Source organism: Ambystoma mexicanum, chromosome 7p (genome assembly GCF_040938575.1).
Source record: "Ambystoma mexicanum isolate Mex_15411 chromosome 7p, UKY_AmexF1_1, whole genome shotgun sequence".
NCBI lineage: Eukaryota > Metazoa > Chordata > Amphibia > Caudata > Ambystomatidae > Ambystoma > Ambystoma mexicanum.
In genome coordinates this window covers 451,370,176-451,382,802 of record NC_090939.1, presented here as the reverse complement: position 1 = coordinate 451,382,802, position 12,627 = coordinate 451,370,176, and the positions used below count along the sequence as shown (strand labels likewise).

Here is a 12,627-nt window from a genome sequence, read left to right as displayed (position 1 = left end):
TGTGTCCGTCTTACTGTTGATACCTTGCCTTTCTTACAATACACCTACTGGAAAGAAAGAGAGGAGCGGTTCCAGTGGACCAGGTCGTTCCAGGGCAGAATCTAGAGTTGGTGGGAGGAGGAAAGAGATGGTGCAATCTCACTGGGTTCAGGGAATTTACGACTATGGTGATCAGCAAGGTGGTGTCTCAGGGGCCAGGACCCTAGAGCAGAGAGTTCATCATAGGGCAAGCCCTGACTTGACCCTGAGACCCTGGGAGAGTGAGTCTGTAAAGACTCAGCCAGTGCTTCGACCTTCTGGAAGAGACTTACAGACTTTTCCAAGCACAGAGATGCTGTCTAGGGAGGGCTTAAACCTTGTACTGAACCTATTAGTGTTTGGAAACCCTGTAACTCAAAAACCAGGATCAATGATTGTAATTCGAGCATTGGTGGAAGGTACCTACTTCCTGGAATGTTTTAAGAGACTTTCTTTCTTTGATTACAATTTGTGATTGGAAAAGCATCCTAAGATTTTTTGGTTGTTTTTAAGAGTTACACCCTAATTTTGATCAAATAACTTCATTGCTTCAACCTTTTTGTGCCTCCCACTGGGGTACCCTGTGTAAGTAGTTGTCCACCATGGACGATAAGTGTGGATGATATCCCTACACTTGCCACATGTCTAACTCTACAAATGTACTGGTAGGCTATATCTTGGAGATTGCCAAGGGAAATGTATTTTGAAACCCAAGATTATTATTTTAGTACCACTGAAAAATATTTGTATGCTTATTAACATGGTACTTGCCTTACTGCTAATAGACAATAATTGGATGACTATCTCTTTGATGATGAACAGTGGAAGTATGACTTGATAAACTGTTTTTACTTTTAATGTGAGTTTATGACGTACACACTCTAAGAAGTTTCTTACATTTAGGGGAGTCTTTTGCACTTGTTGAAATGGTAAAAATACCAATGAATCATGGTAATTGTATGATGTCAGTGTTTGTCTTTTTATTCCATCTTTTTATGTGTGACACTTTTGCCACCTCTATATTATTTTATTTTTATGAATGCCCGCCTTTTCATAGTAAATTAATGTATAATGGTAGCCAGTCATCCTTTTAGTGACCTACGGGTTTAGCACTTTAACGTGGGAGGAGAGGACAAAGTCTGCATTCACTGTGGCATAACGTCATTGGATGTGGGGCAAAAAAGACATGTAAGATGCAAAGATGCACTTGATATAATGTTTGTAACATAAACTTTATGTAAGGGAACATTTAAATGCTTGACCCCAGCCTGTGTTGGGGACCTCAATGTTCCCTGTAAGGTGCGCGGCTGTGCGGCCGCGCACCTTTGATCCTGGAGCCGCGCATATCCTTTTCTTTACTGCGCAGTGTGCTTCCCAGCCCTCCCTCCCTTCATTATTCATTATTATTCATAATTTTTAGGCCATCCCTAGCAAGATGAGTGTGTGGCCACCTCCTACTCCATAGCCCACCGGCTAGAAATGGTCTGAGTGCCCTCAAAAGAACGTACTGTGCGCCCGTAGTGCGGTTTCCCCCCTTGTCCTTCCCGCTTCCTTGTGTGCCTGACCCCGCCTCTCTGACATCCCCCGCTTCTGATTGGAGCAGAGATTCCACCAGCAACATAGGCCTAAAGACCTGCTGCATGCGCGGCCTCTGAGCCATTTTCGCACAATCCCTGCCAAGATGAGTGTGTGGCCACCTCGTACTCAATAGCCCACCGGCTAGAAATGGTCTGAGTGCCCTCAAAAGAACGTACTGTGCGCCCGTAGCACGGTTTCCCCCCTTGTCCTTCCTGCTTCCCTGTATTAACTTTAGAGACTGGCTTTGTGTAAGTTCAGATTGAATCAGGGTCGTTGCTAGGGGGGGGGCTAGAGGGGCTATAGCCCCGGATCCTTTGCTTGTAGCCCCGGATGAAGATCGCGGGGCTACAAACAAAGGCTAGCCCCGAACATTATTTGCCTGGAATAATTTCCTTTCCAATGGAAAGGAAATGATTACGCTGACGAGTGACGGCACGGGTAGATGCAGGCCCAGCAGGAGGCAGCACGTTCGTGACTGATTAGATTGACAATCCAAGTCAAAGACCCGAACATTGCTGCCTCCTGGGGCTGGCAGGCCTGCATCTACTCGTGCTGCTGCTGTGCTGATGGCTCATGTCCGTGGCTGCGCAGTGAAGTCTGCAGCATTTGCGCATAGGGAGCCGAGCCACCGCCCAGCCCCGGGCCCAAATGCACGTGCCCTGAGTTCATCCCGCATGCGCACTTGTGCAGTAGTGGTGTGAGAGACGCCCCGTTCCTGCACAGTGGTGCTGGCACGTGCTGCTGACTGCGAGGACTAGCTCCGAGCTCGAGCTGCTACCACCTTCCTGACCCGGCCCCCTGTGAAGAATTTAAGAGCTGCCGCCCGGCTCGGGCCCCATGCCATGCAGCGCAGTGTGCACCTAGCCTAGGTAGGTAGGTAGTACTATGGTATGATGGGTGCATAGAAGAGACCTTGCTTACCGACAGAACGAGAAACCATATGTATTGTGCACCAGTGCTTAGTGAGCGCTTTGGCACCTGCTCCCTCTTAAGTTCCAGTGCCCAATGTTGCTATAACCTGTGAGTGGGTACTAGTACAGTGGAACCACTATCCCCATGTATGCCATGGAGTGGTTGTATTCTGAAATAAATGGTGCACAAGTTGGTTGGTTGTGGAGGTAGTCCCTGCGTGTTTCTTTTGGCAAGAGGGTGCATTTTGTGGCTCCAGGGATATCCGGTTTTTGCTCTGAAACCGTGGTCGTATTACGACGACACAGTGCAAGCATTCTGCAACATTGGATACATGCAATGATTGTACCTACCCCCATCCCCCATTCAATATAGGCATGTGACAGTGAAAGTGTGTGGTGTGCCTCTGAAAAGCTTGTCAGTCTCGGCCAGAGTCAGTCTCGGCGGGTCGGCGACAGGAGCGCCGAATAATCGTCTGATTTCCCTGTAATCCACGTTTGCTTACGCCGCCAAAGGAGAGTCTCAGATCTAAAGGAGACTCGCGTTGCCATCCTAGTGACAGAGGCCCCGGGCTAAGTGTGTGTTCACGGAGAATGGTATGTGTGACATATTCAGTGCGTGCGTGGGTCTGGGACTTGCTGACAGCTCTTGGGAATGGGATGTTGTCTCTCCTCCTAGCATCACATTAGAGCTGTGGGAATTGTGCAGTGCTTTGCTGAGACTCTTGCCCTCACCTGACCTCCGTAAATACTTCCTCTTTTCGAAGATGGCCCAGAAAATAAACGTGGCCGTGGGCCCTAGTTTGTAGATACCTGTACACGAACTGGAATTATATATATCAGAATTGCCGACCTGCCTGTTAAGTTTTGATAGGGAGAGACGCATATGTTTTGTGTAGAACTGCCACTGTGGTCCAAGACTGCTCTAGCACGCCTCAATACTTTGTAAAATTACAGAATTATAAAAATCAGCAGTTAAACTCGGAAAATACAGTGCTGTAGCAAACAAAGGGGCCTGATTATCCTTTAAATATATAGGTCTACAACGTTATCTGGACTATTTCATGCTTGAACTATATTTATGTTGTTAATGCCTTGGGCTAGGTTGCAGATGTTTCTATCGGATGTGAACATTCTACAACGCCCTATGCTTTCATTTATGAATGTGTTCGGCATTTTAAATCAAGAATACATCTCCCAGAATGCACTACCTGTAACAATCTCAGTCTCACCCAATTCTTTTTACACCATCTGCGTAATATGAATGCATTCCCCTTCACAATGTATATGCAAACATTGGATTAACAGGGGGGCCAGGAGGCAGACATGCGTTGCAATACCAGTCTGAGGAGTTGACATTAGATTGCGTGCGACCACCGAACTGTGCAGCACCCGAAATGCTGACCCATAATCACTTTCACAAATCTGCTAAACACAAATATTATGCGCTATGCAGGTTAATGAGAAAAGGATCGCAGATTATCTCGTGGTACTGGTGCGAATAATTGCCGGCTGTAGCTAAAATCAACTCTTGCGTCATGCATGGGAGGGGGAGACCATGACAAGAATGGGTATTCGTCATGATGAATTGTGTTCAATTTTGTATTGCAGCGAAATGCAATGCACAACACTGTGATCTCATTTAGGTGTATTGAGTATGAATTTATGTATTTGATCTCCCATTAATTATTCATGGGGATGGGTATGACGGTGCTCTCATGGGGATATGAAAGGCTGCGGGAGGGTGAAAGATTGTGTTTCAAATTCAAATGCTCATGTCACACATAGCATCCATGTCCGAATTTGCCTCGACTCACTCCATGAAGGTTGGCAGGTGGGTGTTGCACACAATAACGTGGTCATGCACAGATATAGAGAAGATGGCATGCACATTCACATCTGAAGCAGAGGGTTTATAACATTAACATACAACATACTCGTCACGATCGAAGCATGGCACACGTGTGTACTGAAGGACTGTAGAAGCACAGAGGTCAGACCGGCTGTGCACATTGTTGGCACATGCTCTGTACCGTCCAGGGGCTTCATCTGTGTACACTGTAAGCGGGGGCTCTTCGTGTATGCATAATGTGTTTGGGCCTGGGGAGGACACTGTGTGTCATGTGCATACTGTCATCTGAGCAGCACGGCATCCTGTGTACAGTGGCAAGGACACAGTGTATACCAGTTGTCACTGGCCAATTGTGCACGCGCTGCTCAGGTAATGCTGAGTGTTTTCAAGGATCTCGTCCAAGACTCCCTGCTCATCTCCCAGGGTTATCGCTCATTGGATGCCTGTAACCCCCTTTCATACTGTAAGGTCAGAGTGTCAAGATGCAGCGGAAGGGTTTACACCTGTGAACCTTTGTTGGTCTGTATCCACACTTAGTAGCCAGTTCCCTGCTCTGCGGCTTTGCTTCTGCTTGTGGTTGTGTGCAGTTCCTCTGTACAACTATTTTTGTGTTGCTTTGTGTGTCATACCCCACCTTCTATTAAGTCGTCTTTGTCATTAATCATGTTCATGTACTGTTTATTTCATTAAACCAATAGAAAGCATTTCCTTTATATTCCATACATTTAGTGAATGGAGAAGCTAATGCTGTGCTAATATTAATTTGTGAGGCAGAATCTGTGTTCCACTACAAGAACCCCTCTGTTCTTGACTTGTACCAACCCATCATAAAATGAAAGATCTTGCTAATGTTTAGAGATGTAAAAGGACACAATTTGAGATGAGCTAAAGTCTTGGGAGGAGAATAGAGCACCCAAATGTCCCTTGAAGTAGAGCTTGTTGTGCCGCAAATTCACATTCCTCGCTTGCACACTGTGGAATCTGATCACTAAGCATTGCTCACTGGTGGGGCGCCGCGCCGGCGCCGACCACCCCCGGTCTGGCAGCGCATCACTCAGTTGCGCACATGACTGAAAAACAGCCCGCACACAACTTTTCTTTTGCGCACACAGCCCAAAGAAATTAGAGGGAACATTGGTTGGGGTATGTCTATAGGACAAGGGTTGATCTTCCTATTACATTTTGCATGTGTATGCTCGAAAAATAAAAACTGGTATACCTTAAAAAAAAATAATACATTTTGATGATAAGTACTTAATAATAGCTTGTATTTCTTTCTCTAGGACATATTAATTAACTGTGGGCGAGCTGCTACATCTATTTCAATCTGTCCACCTTTGCCTTATTATCTTGCTGTTGGTTGTTCGGATAGTTCGGTGAGAATTTATGACCGTCGCATGCTTGGCACTAGAGCAACAGGTATGAAATGGATCATGTTATTACAATGTTGGTCTGTATTTCCCAATGATGTATTTTTTGTAATACTTTTCAGTAAGCCTTTTTCAAATGGATTGTGTCCTCCCATGTATTCCTCATCTTTGATTATATATTCGTAAGTCTGCTTGCAGCTTCGCAAACTTTTTTCCATAGTAGTGGGTGTTTTGTGTTGTCGACTCATGACCCTCGACGGCCTTCACACTGTACTTGGCCTTGACGTTGATGCTGGTACAAGTAGCTCACGCGGTGCCCGTTGCCTTAGTTAAGTTTTTCTGCATGCTCGGCACGCTTCGGATGGTTCATCGCTGATGTCTACATCGAAAACTAGTTTTAAAAGGTGTTACGATTGTGGAGCTTAAATGTTCATTACGGATCCACATCAGATCTGTCTTTGGTTTCTGGGACGATAAAACTGACGACTGCAGTTCACATCAGTCGATTACTGTGAAGGTCTTGAGGGAGAGGAAGGGGCAGCTCACTGCACGTAGGCCCCTTTCTAAATCTCTTTCAACAACCCCTTGCAAAAGGTGGTCGTCGGACGAATCCTGGGTGATTTCCCCTGTGAAGAAGCGCTCTAAACATTCAAAGAGCTCGAGATCTAGATCTCGTCACTTGTCCTTGCATAAAAAACAAAGAAACATCGCCATCATTCGCGATAATCTTTGACAGACTCCTCACCTGACAGAAAGCAGCTAAGCTTCCCAGCAAGTTGACATCTCGAGCTGACTGCCATCGGGTAAGAAGGCACCGTCTTCGACGCCGTCGTCGAAGGTCCCTTCGACGCATGGATCGGCGCCATCGACGGCGTTGTCGAAGGGTTCTTCGACGCATCGGTCGATCGACTCGACGCCATTGTTGACGTTGACGCCGATGAAAGAGAAAACCACGGCTACTTCACAGCCAACGGTGATACCAAGAGCCTCCGGCACGACGCCGAGACCGTCATCGACATCCTCGAGTAGGATCCCGATCCTCTCGAGTTCTTCTAGGCCTCTTCCAGTTTTCTCTACGCCGTTCTCGGCGCCTTCGAAGCCTGTCACATCGGCGTCGACGACATCGACGTTTTCTCGCCCAATAATGACGAGTTTGGCTCCTTCTGCCATAGAAATGGGTTTTACACCATTTCCGAGGTCAGAGTACCCCGGATTATCTTCAATCTATGAAGAAGGGGAGGATTCTGACCAGGAAACCTTCGGGTTGCAGAGGACCACACTACCTGTTTCAGAGGATTTTACCTCTGAGGAAAGAAGGTTGAAAGACCTACAGGAATCATTACATGAGGCAAGTGGGCTGGAAACTTCCCCAGAAGTGGAAATTGTTAAACCAGACACAGGGGAACATGCCGAAACACCCTATAGAACCCTGATGGCAAGGATTATTGAATTTTTGGGTTTGTCTGCACCTTCACCTGTTTTTCAACAGGATGACCTGACAGACATATTAGACAAAGGTCCACAGGAGGATCCTGGGGTCCCCTTCCATGCAGCCTTACAAAGAAAGATTTCATCTAATTGGGAAACTCCTGAGGTTATCCCTGCAGTCGATAAAAGATTGTCAGCCAAGTATAGGGTAGCTGCGGCTGACCCTGAATACTTATCAAAAACACCCGACTCGAGAGAGCTTGGTGGTTCAAGCGGCAACTTCATCAAGCAGCAGGTCCGCTTACCCTACTGTCCCACAGGATATAGATGACAAAAGGTACGATTCTATGGCAAAAAAGTATTTTCTGCTTGTAGTATGGCGTTGAAGTCCATCAACGCCACCTGTACGCTCGCCAGGTTCAGTCACACACTGCGGGAGTGTGCTTCATCAGCGGCTGACTGCATACCCGAAGGAGAGGAAAGGGAAGCCTTCCTTAACATTATTAAAGATGGCAAAGATGCCATGTGCGAGTCACTTCCAACTGGCATCGATTCCGCTGAGAGTATCAGCAGGGCCATGGCGGCAAGTACGACAATCCGCAGGCATACGTGGTTGCGAAAGTCTGGCTTTGCTCCAGATGTACAGGCCATACTTTTGAATATGCCCTTTGACGGCTCTTCTTTATTCGGTAAAAAGGCTGATGGAAAAGTTGCAGACATCTAAAGCAGCGGCAAAATCGTTAGGAGCTGCAATCCGCCAAACTCCTTTTCGCCCCTCAGGAACCTCTGGGAGAGGAAAGTCCTTTCGCAATTATTCCGCATTCGGGAAAGGCAGAGGACAGCCGGCTCAAAGAGGCCAAAGGAGATCCACCCCAGGTGGACGGGTCAAAAGTACTAAAGCCGCAGCAGCAGGTGCCTCTTTACCCTCAGCATCTGCATCAGCCGCCCCCAAACCACTCTGAGGTCTTTCCACACAAAACACCTGTAGGGGGCAGGTTAACTCACCATCTGACGGAATGGCAGGCTATAACGTCAGATGCTTGGGCATTGGAGACAGTTGCCCATGGTTACTGCCTACCCTTTCTACACATCCCTCAGTCATCCACCGGGGCACAGCTCTCTAAAAGTTCCAGATCCGCTCCTCTTGCAGGAAATTATAGACCTGCTAGAGAATGGTGCCATAGAACCGGTACCTCTAGCGGACTGGAACAAGGGCTGGTACTCCCCCTACTTTCTCATACCAAAGAAGGGCGGAGGGCTGAGACCCACCCTGGACTTACGAGAATTGAACAAGTTCCTCAGGAAGGACTAGTTCAAGATGGTAATTCTCTCTCAGATCCTTCAGGCCCTCCAGCTCCAGGACTGGCTGGTATCTCTGGACCTTCAGGATGCTTATTTCCATGTGCCAATCCATCTCAAACACAGGAAATGCCTGAGGTTCGCAATTGGCGACTCTCATTATCAATTTTGAGTTCTGCCATTTGGGCTGACCTCCGCCCGAGGGTCTTCACCAAGCTAATGTCGGTAGTGCCTGCGAGTCTAAGGAGGGAAGGTATCCACGTCTACTCCTACCTGGACGATTGGCTGATCAGGGCTGTATCTTTGGAACAAGCTCAGATCCAGCTAGATTATGTCTGCCACTTCCTTCACAAACTGGGCTTCTCCCTCAATTTAAACAAGTCACAGATGATACCATCACAGAGACTCTAGTTCATTGGAGCGTTCCTGGACACTTCCCTGGGAAAAGCCTTGCCACCAGAGGTGAGGGCTCAAGATATTCTGCAGATGGTCAACAAGTTCCAAAATGCCCAACGTCTCCCAGCCTTTGACTTTTTGAGGTTGCTAGGCCTCATGGCATCCTGCATCTTCCTTGTGCCAGAGGTTCGCCTGAGAATGAGATCTCTTCAGTGGGCACTGAGATCTCAGTGGTCGCCATTCTCAGGGAGAATGACAGATCTCCTCCGGATTCCGGACAAGGTAGCCCACGACCTTCTATGGTGGGCCTATCCAGAGAACATCTTGAAAGGAGAACTGTTTTGGCAACCATGGCCGGAGATAACAGTAGTCACAGACACCTCACTCACGGGGTGGGGAGCCCATGCCAACGACTTGACCATCAGCGGTCGTTGGTCTCCATCGGAGTCCAGACTACACATCAACCTATTAGAGCTGAGGGCGATCAGACTAGCGCTGAAAGCTTTCCTGCCATCAGTACAGGGGAAAAATGATGTCCTGATAATGACGGACAACACGGTGGCCATGCACTACCTCAACAAAAGAGGAGGCGTAGGGTCACTGCCACTGTGCAGAGAGGCAATGCAGCTCTGGTTTTGGGTAATTCAGGAAGGAATCTCTCTATCGGCAGTCCACCTAGCCGGAGAGAAGAACTTGACAGTGGACGCTCTGGGCAGGCAGAGCACAGTCTCCCACGAGTGGGAGCTAGCTCAGGAAGTCCTTCAAGAGATCTTCGCCCTTTGGGGAACCCCTCAGGTGGATCTGGCCACAAGCACCAACAGGAAGTGCGATCTGTTCTGTTCAAGGGAATTTCCCCCGAGAGGAGCTCTAGGGGACGCGTTCGTAGTGGACTGGGAGTTCCCACTCCTTTACGCGTTTCCACCAGTCCCTGTTATTTCTCTCGCAGAAGGGAGGTCAGGTTCTCCATCCAGACATCAGAACCCTCAACCTTCACGCTTGGCTTCTGAAAGGGTGAGGTACAAGGATTGGGACCTCCCTGATGACGTCATGGAAGTGTTGCTTTCGGCCAGAAGGCCAGCAACAAAGTCTTTATACCGCTGCCGTTGGAACAAATTTTGCAGCTGGTGTAGAGAAGGGAATATCGACCCTTTTTCATGTGGTACACCAACGGTGTTATCGTTTCTACTCTACTTGGCAAACTCAGGCCTTCAAGTTGGCACTGTAAAAGGCTTTCTCGCAGCGCTTTCAATCTTCAAGCGCAGTGCGGAGGAACCATCGGATTTCAAACTACTTCTAGTAATACAGTTTCTCAAGGGATTAACTAATGTTTATCCTCCAAGACCATTCCAAGATCCCTTATGGGACTTAAATTTAGTCTTAAACTTCCTAATGGGTACTCCATTCGAACCACTCCACTCTTGTTCGCTGAGATTTCTCACACTTAAAACTGTCCTATTGGTAGCACTAACATTTGCTAGGAGGGTGAGCGAGCTACAAGCGCTCTCTTGTAAACCCCACCCCCATACACTTTTCCATAAGAACAAAGTTGTCCTACAGGTGAAGCCTAATTTCCTCCCAAAGGTGGTTTCTGAATTTCATATTACTCAGAAAATGACCTTACCTTCGTTCTACCCTTCTCCCCATCCGGGGAAAGAGGAAGAAAGGCTACATAGGCTGGACCCAAGGCGAGCTCTGACCTTTTACATCAGCAGACTGGCTAGGATTAGGCAAGCAGACCAACTGTTTGTAGGATACTCAGGTCACAAGTCGGGACTACCCATAAAAAAACAGACCATTTCCAGGTGGATTATTTTGGCCATTCTGGAATGTTACAAACTGGCAGGGAAAGAGCCACCCCAAAATCTTAGGGCTCATTCAACCAGGGGTATCGCAGCCTCTTCGGCCCTCCAAAGATAGGTACCGGTCCGAGACATATGTGCGGCTGCCACATGGTCGTCCGCACATACATTCACAAAATTTTACAACCTGGATTCCTCCACTAGTCGAGAGACCAGATTTGGAAAAGCCGTATTACATGCGGTTCATTCCTAAAAGGGATACATGACATTATTACTCCCACCTCCAATTACATGCCACTGCTATGGGAGTCTAACAAAGATAAGGGATACGTCGGAGGACACAATCCCTTCGAAGAACAAGTTACTTCTTACCTTGTAACGTTCTTTCGATGGGATGTTCCTCCGACGTATTCCTTATCGCCCCTCCCATCCATCCCCGCAGTAATGCTTCCCTTGTGGTTGCAGCTTACACTCCTTCAAGGTCAATAACCAATTCAGGCATGACTTATCTTATGCTACAAAACGGAACTGAGCAACGGACGCCTCGCATGGCTATTTATGGGCATGGTGACGTCAGCGCCGATACGGTGGCTGTCGAGAGACATCGACTCGGCGGACGTCGACGCGCAGCGCCCTCTACAGAGAAAAAATTTCCGAGGCCAGCAAGGTGGAGGCGAATTATCAAAGATAAGGAATATGTCGGAGGAACATCCCATCGAAAGAACATTACAAGGTAAGAAGTAACTTGTTGTTCTAAGTGGATTGGTCGCAGCCAGTCTGGATCAACACTTCCACTGACCAGTGAAGCAACTCGGTCCACTCTACTCGCCCCTCCTATAAGAAGCAGGACGGATAGCTCAACATTACAACACAACAGGTGAGCTTGCATGGGAAAACGCTTGTGCCATTCATTTTGGCAAGAGAGAGTCGAGAGAAGTCACGACCCACCACGCCATTCTCATTGCCTCTCAACTTCTCTCAGGGGCAATACCAGCATCCAGAACAGCAGGCTCTGGAGCAACAGGGAGAGAGGGGTGATCCAGGGGAGCCAAGGCGAGGGAGGGCTCCAACCGTGCCCCAACACCCCTGCAGAGACCAGGTGAGCGTAACAAGTGGACTCGACTGTCGAAGTTTGGTCTGGAGTGCGCCGGGGGTCAGTGAGTAATCGCAACCCTGGCCGGTGGCCCCTAGCGCCTCCATCCATTTTTACGCACAAGTGGCCCCTGAGGGTCCCTCTCCTTTCCACTGCTAGTGCAAACTATTCCCAACTCTTGGAATCGACTCTGCCCTCAAGTGGGAGACCCTATTCTTCATCACCTCACACACCTTCCTGAGTTGCTACAGACCATTGAAGAGACTCTGTTTGCCCATTTGAACTACTCCGTGCGCTTGCATTGCATGTACATTTGAGCATTACGCTCCACTCTTCTTAGGGATTGGACTGCCTCTTAGGATTGTGTTGGATGCAGAAGGGATTAAAGACTATTTGCACTGCCTGTTTCCTTCCCCTTTTGGGTTGTGGACCCATTTCGTGCATTAACCCTTTAGACCCCATTGGTCTTGTATATATGTATTTAGATAGGATTGTGTTGGCTTCATAAGTATTACTGTGATTTGATTTGTGTGTTGATTTGTGTGTTGAAACTCAAAGGCCTTGAAATACATGTATATGTATTTTTAATATATCTACACCTGACTGGGAGTGATTTTTAAGTGTCCTTTACTATGTGTGCTTATTGAGGTCTTTCAGTCACTCACCCCTCCTGAGACCTAGTCTTGACCGTCGCCAAGCTACCTTAATTGGTCTGGCTTGTCCAGAAGGTTACCCTGTTCTAAGAAACTAGGCTGGCCTTCTGAGCCTCTGCCCACCAGGTCAGAGTTCAGAAATCCATTTTAGCAAGTACACACACAGCTTGTGGGGTGTAGGGGCTTTGGCAACGGAGCACATCCCTGAAGGAGAGGAGAGAGATGACCTTGTT

General features: G+C 47.9%; 1 protein-coding gene across 6 annotated transcripts in view; it reads left to right on the top strand.

Moving 5' to 3' along the window:
* The window catches only part of DCAF6 (DDB1 and CUL4 associated factor 6), a 2,172,363-nt gene that overhangs the window by 627,234 nt on the left and 1,532,502 nt on the right, over nucleotides 1-12,627 (top strand). For all 6 annotated transcript variants that reach the window (XM_069636466.1, XM_069636467.1, XM_069636464.1 and 3 more), the window contains one exon: nucleotides 5,640-5,775. In XM_069636466.1, the coding sequence (XP_069492567.1) occupies nucleotides 5,640-5,775 (136 nt within the window). The remainder of the gene's footprint in view (nucleotides 1-5,639; nucleotides 5,776-12,627) is intronic.